General features: G+C 58.9%; 1 protein-coding gene and 1 long non-coding RNA gene across 2 annotated transcripts in view; one reads left to right on the top strand and one right to left on the bottom strand.

The window, feature by feature from the left end:
- Positions 1-790, bottom strand: part of ZBTB45 (zinc finger and BTB domain containing 45) — a 5,969-nt gene extending 5,179 nt beyond the window's left edge. Inside the window, exons 1-2 of the mRNA XM_008578971.1 lie at positions 766-790; positions 61-412 (exon numbers count right to left, since the gene is read on the bottom strand). Of these exons, the coding sequence (XP_008577193.1) occupies positions 61-412 (352 nt within the window). The 5' untranslated portion in view covers positions 766-790. The remainder of the gene's footprint in view (positions 1-60; positions 413-765) is intronic.
- Positions 791-972: 182 nt separating this feature from the next.
- On the top strand, positions 973-3,310 carry LOC103595545. The gene is made up of 2 exons (XR_550952.1): positions 973-1,486; positions 2,584-3,310. It is a non-coding gene; the product is annotated as an uncharacterized LOC103595545 (long non-coding RNA).
- The last annotated feature ends 1,301 nt before the right edge of the window (positions 3,311-4,611 follow it).

The raw sequence follows: 4,611 nt of genomic DNA, 5'->3' as shown, positions 1-4,611 counted from the left end.
TGGGCAGGGGCGCGGGCGCAGGGGTTCCCGGGGCGCGGGCGCGCGCGATAATCTGCGTACACTCGTCGATAACCGTCTGGATGCGAAGCACCGACGCGGCGGTGAGCACCTGCAGAGCTTCGCCTTGCGCCACCACGAGCGAGCCGCTGTAGAGGAACTCGACGAGCTGGCGCACCGTCTGCGCGGGCACCACGGGCGGCACGCGGATCTCAGAGTGGCCGAGCAGCAGCTTGTCCTGGAAGAAGGGCGAGCCGGCGGCCAGCACGCAGCGGTGTGCACGCAGCGAAGCCTCGCGGATGCGCACAGTCACATCGCAGAAGTGCCCACCCAGCCTCTGCCCATTGAGGGTCTCCAGCAGGGACCGCGAGAAGTTCTGCAGGTGGATGTGGTGCACAGCCTCCGCTGCCGCCATCTGCACAGGAGGAGGGGATGAAGCCTGGAAGAGGCCAGCCGAGGACCTCCCTCTGCCCTAGAGTCACTGTCCCCTCATCCCTTATTGCAAGACAGTCCCCAAGGGCACACCACAACCCCAGGTTTCGCAGACCCCATCCCTTCCCAGCGGCCCCTCACAAACTCCGTTCCCAACATATGACAAGCCAGGACTCCCCTGCCTTCCAGGTCCTCTGCAGCGCTTTCCACCTCCGCAACCCCCAGCACACTCCTGGGAGAGGGTTGGGGATACTAAAGTCTGACCCCTCCCAGCCTTGCTCACTGCCCCGGGAGGGTCCAGGGCTTGACCTTCCCTATCTTGGCTCACCCTCCTACCCCTTTTCCAATTCCAGTATCCGTAAACCTCCCCCTTCCAGGGTGCAGCCCTGTGGAGAAGAGGCCAGGACCTCCCATCCAGAACTGGGTGACCACAGCAGACCTTGTCGCAGAAATACTGGCCCATCTCCACTCAACTGGCTTCGACTCCTCCCACTCTTGGCTCCTTTTTGGGTTTCCCTTGCCACACCCTCCAATCTAAGGCCCTGTGCATACCCAAGACTGCTGTCTCCCGAACCCGTTTACGTTAACTAGTATACAGGCATACTAGTTAGTCCTCGCAGAGGGTGGTCCGCTTCTGGGCAGAGCAATTCGGGTGTGCCTGGTCACAAAGGGCTGATGGTAGAAGCAGAGCCTTAGCCTAGCAGGTGCCCCACAGAAGACGAATACATGGTCCCTGGCAGACCCTAGCCCAGCCGGCAGGGAGGTGCCTCTGCAGCCCGGCTTCTAAGAATCTCGAAGGGGCCGGTGGAGCCCAAGATGTGGGTGTGGCATGGAGAGGGGGCGTGTGTGGTATGAGCAGGGGTGTGTGACTGGATGGGCGTGGGTGGAGCAGTAGCTGCTGCAAGACTAGCATGGCTGAGCAATCCGGATGCTTCTTTATGAACCTGTGGCCGAGTGATCCGGGCACTGCCCACCCTCAGCTACCGAAGAGGAGAGGAGGTAACCCCTAGAGGACTCTGGGAATCTAAGAAGCTCTGCTACTCCACCCATCAAGCAGGTGAGCCCGCGATTCCCCCGGCCTCCGTTTCCTCTTCTATCAAACAAGGGATGGGACATTCGACTTATCCCCCACCCAGACTACACACACTAGAAGTCTAAGGGAGGGACACAGGACTCACCCTGAGACCTATCCATTCTCCACCAGCCTGTCTCTCGCGCGGGATCACACAGCCGGAGTAGGGCACCACTTAATCCTGCCCCTACACCCTAGAGGTCTACTGGGGTCTCAGACTCAACCTCTCCGGCTTCTTATTCCCAAACTGTCTTCCCTTTGCTCCAACCAGACCCCTCCCTTTCTTGCACGACCCACATCTGACCCCTCAGGCCACTTCGCACTCCACTGCCCCCGTGACCGCTGGCTTGGGCTGATGAAGTGATCTCCTTGCTGGTCTCCTTCGCGTCCCCCACCTCCCGGTCCTATTCCCCGCGAGGCAGCCAGAGGGAGCCTGTTCAGACCTAACAGATCCTAACCCTCCTCTGCTCAGAGCCCTCTAGGCGGTGAATTAATTCCTTGCAATTCCTCAAACCCTTTCCCATCTTTATTCACCTGGTATCTGAAGGTGTTCAAATCAGTATCCTGGCGACAGGGTCGGAAACCTGTGCATCAACCCGCAGGGCTTGAAACCTTACTTTTCCGACCCACCCCCGCCCTGCTCCCTGGCGGGCTCCGATTCCTCAGTCCAGATGCGGCAGGACCTTCTTGGATGCCTTAGAACAAAGGCCCACCTTCGAGGCCCCGTACCCAGGCCCACCTTCCCGGGTCTGGCGCTGCATACTCGCTGCCACGCCTTCGCTCACGCCATGCACTTTGCTCTGAGCACCCTCTCCCATACTCTGCGCCACTGCTTGCGCTCGACCCTGAGCCCAGAACCCGCCCCCCATCCGCTATGGCTGCACCCGCTCCAGCCCCGGCCAACATGTTTCCCGCCTCCGCACCCTTGCCCGCGCTGTACCCCGATCCTGCAGCGCCCTCTCGCGTTCGCAGCGTACGCTCCGAGCCTAACGCGGGCGTCCCTGCCTTGGCACGCCCCGGCCTTCCCGCCGGCCCTGCGGCAGGGGGATGCCCGCCCGACCCCACCTCCGGCTCCTCCTCAGGCACCCAGCCGGGCCGTGACCGCCTCCTGCTCACCAACGCCAAGGCCGCACTTCCGGGCCGCGACGCCTCCGGAACCGAAGACGGCGACCTCTGCTGCGCAGGGGAGCACTAGGACAGAGCACGTTTCCGGTGTTTCTACGGAGATAAACCGCCGCCTCCAGGTCGCACTTCCCGCTCTCGTGAGAGTAGGAAACAAAGTCGCAGATGATGGAGCCGCAGCGGCGCAATGAATCTCTGGGCTGGAGCACGCTTCCGGCGTCGCCCTGGAGACCAAAGCGGGGGCGGTGCCTGCGCTGTCAATCGAGCCACGCCCTCGGGCGTGCACGGCCTGGGTGGAGACGGCCCGAAGTAATGGAGGACTGGGTGTCGGTTAGTGACAGAAGTCCCCCGACCTGCCCGGCTGGTGTGAACCCCACTGCTACCCGGGAAGGCGGCCTTTCCCCCATAACACGGGTGAGAGCAGGAGTAGGGCTCTCCCCATCGCTTGTCGGACTCCACCCCGCGTGAGGCGCAGGCGAGATACCCCTGCAACCGACCCCCCAGGATCGCGGGCTGCGGGTGGGATGGGGAGCGGACCCCATCCGGCCCAGGCGCCCGCCTTCTGCCTCTGAGCCTGGGTCCCGAGGTGGAGGCAACCTGACTCGATGTCCCCCACCCCCACCCTCAGACCATCAGACGCACCTGCCCTGGATAAAAAGTGAACAAATGAATGGATATTGAACTGAATGTCTCCCGTGTGCCACACTCTGGATCAGAGCTCAAAAAAGTAAGGAAATGTGGATGAGATGGCGTTGTGAAAGGCCAGAAACCAAACACCAGAAGTCACCAGAGGGGACAGAATGTTAGGAAGAGGACTTGCTGGTTCAGTTAGTTAGAGCGTGGTGTTATAGCACCAAAATCAAGGGTTCGGATCCCCCAGGTCAACGTTTCAGACCCTCATACTGGCTAGCCGCCCAGAAAAAACAAAGCAAAAAATACCCAAGCGTAATGGCTTGGCCTCATTGTCTTTGTTCAGATTCTGAGAGCTGCACTGTGGCCTACCCCATCCATTGGGTCTGCTCCCACCAGCCTCAACAACCCCTTCCTCCTCTCTGTCACTTCTCATTCCTGTTTCCACCTTCCATGTGCCCACCTTGAAGCTGGCCCACGTAGTTTGTCTTTAGCACCTTCTCACACAGCTTAGTTGCCACCACCTCCTCCAGGGCCCTCCCTGACCTCAAACCGCCCCCCCCATCGTGTGTCACAGGGTTTGTGAGGGTGGGGGTTCATCTGTTTCTTTCATCTTGGCACCTGCTGCTGCTACAGTCAGGAATAGCCACTTCACCCTGCTCTGGGCTTCCAATGAGCTTGAACGTGTAGGATTCTGGAACACTGCAAGTCAATCTGATATGGGGGGTGGGGTGGGGGTTGGGGGGCCAGAATTCTAAAAATGCCCCCCTCCAAGATTTCATGCCCAAATCCCTGGAAGCTGAAAATATGATAATATTACCTGTGAATAGTTACACTACATGGTGAAATAGGTACACTCATTCCATGTACGACCCCTCTCTATGCCGCACCCGCATCCTGGGCTCCACAGGCCCTTCAAGATTCCTGGAAGCCGGGCTGCAGAGGCACCTCCCTGCTGGCAAGGCTGGGGTCTGTCAGAGACCATGTATTAGTCTTCCGCGAGTCACCCGCTAGGCTAATGCCCAGATGTAATTAAGGTTACTAACCAGCTAATCTTAGAATAGGAGACGACCGTGGATTACAGTGATGTTTCACTTAACTGCGACAGAGATACTTTCTGAGAGATTTGTTAGACAATTTCGTCGTTGTGCCAGCATCACAGAATGTACTTATACAAACCTAGATGGTATAGCCTACTACACGCCTAGGGTATATGGTATAGCCTACTGCCCCTAGGCTACAAACCTGTACAGAACATTTCCGTACTGAATACTGTAGGTGACTGTAACACAGTGGTATTTGTGTACGTACGTTACTGGGCACAAGTCTGCCTGCCCCTTACAAAACCCTGGCTTGGC

Source organism: Galeopterus variegatus, unplaced genomic scaffold, assembly GCF_000696425.1.
Source record: "Galeopterus variegatus unplaced genomic scaffold, G_variegatus-3.0.2 Scaffold1792, whole genome shotgun sequence".
In the NCBI taxonomy this organism is placed as follows: domain Eukaryota; kingdom Metazoa; phylum Chordata; class Mammalia; order Dermoptera; family Cynocephalidae; genus Galeopterus; species Galeopterus variegatus.
The sequence above is the reverse complement of the archived record's forward strand: the minus strand, read 5'-3'. Positions and strand labels throughout refer to the sequence as shown.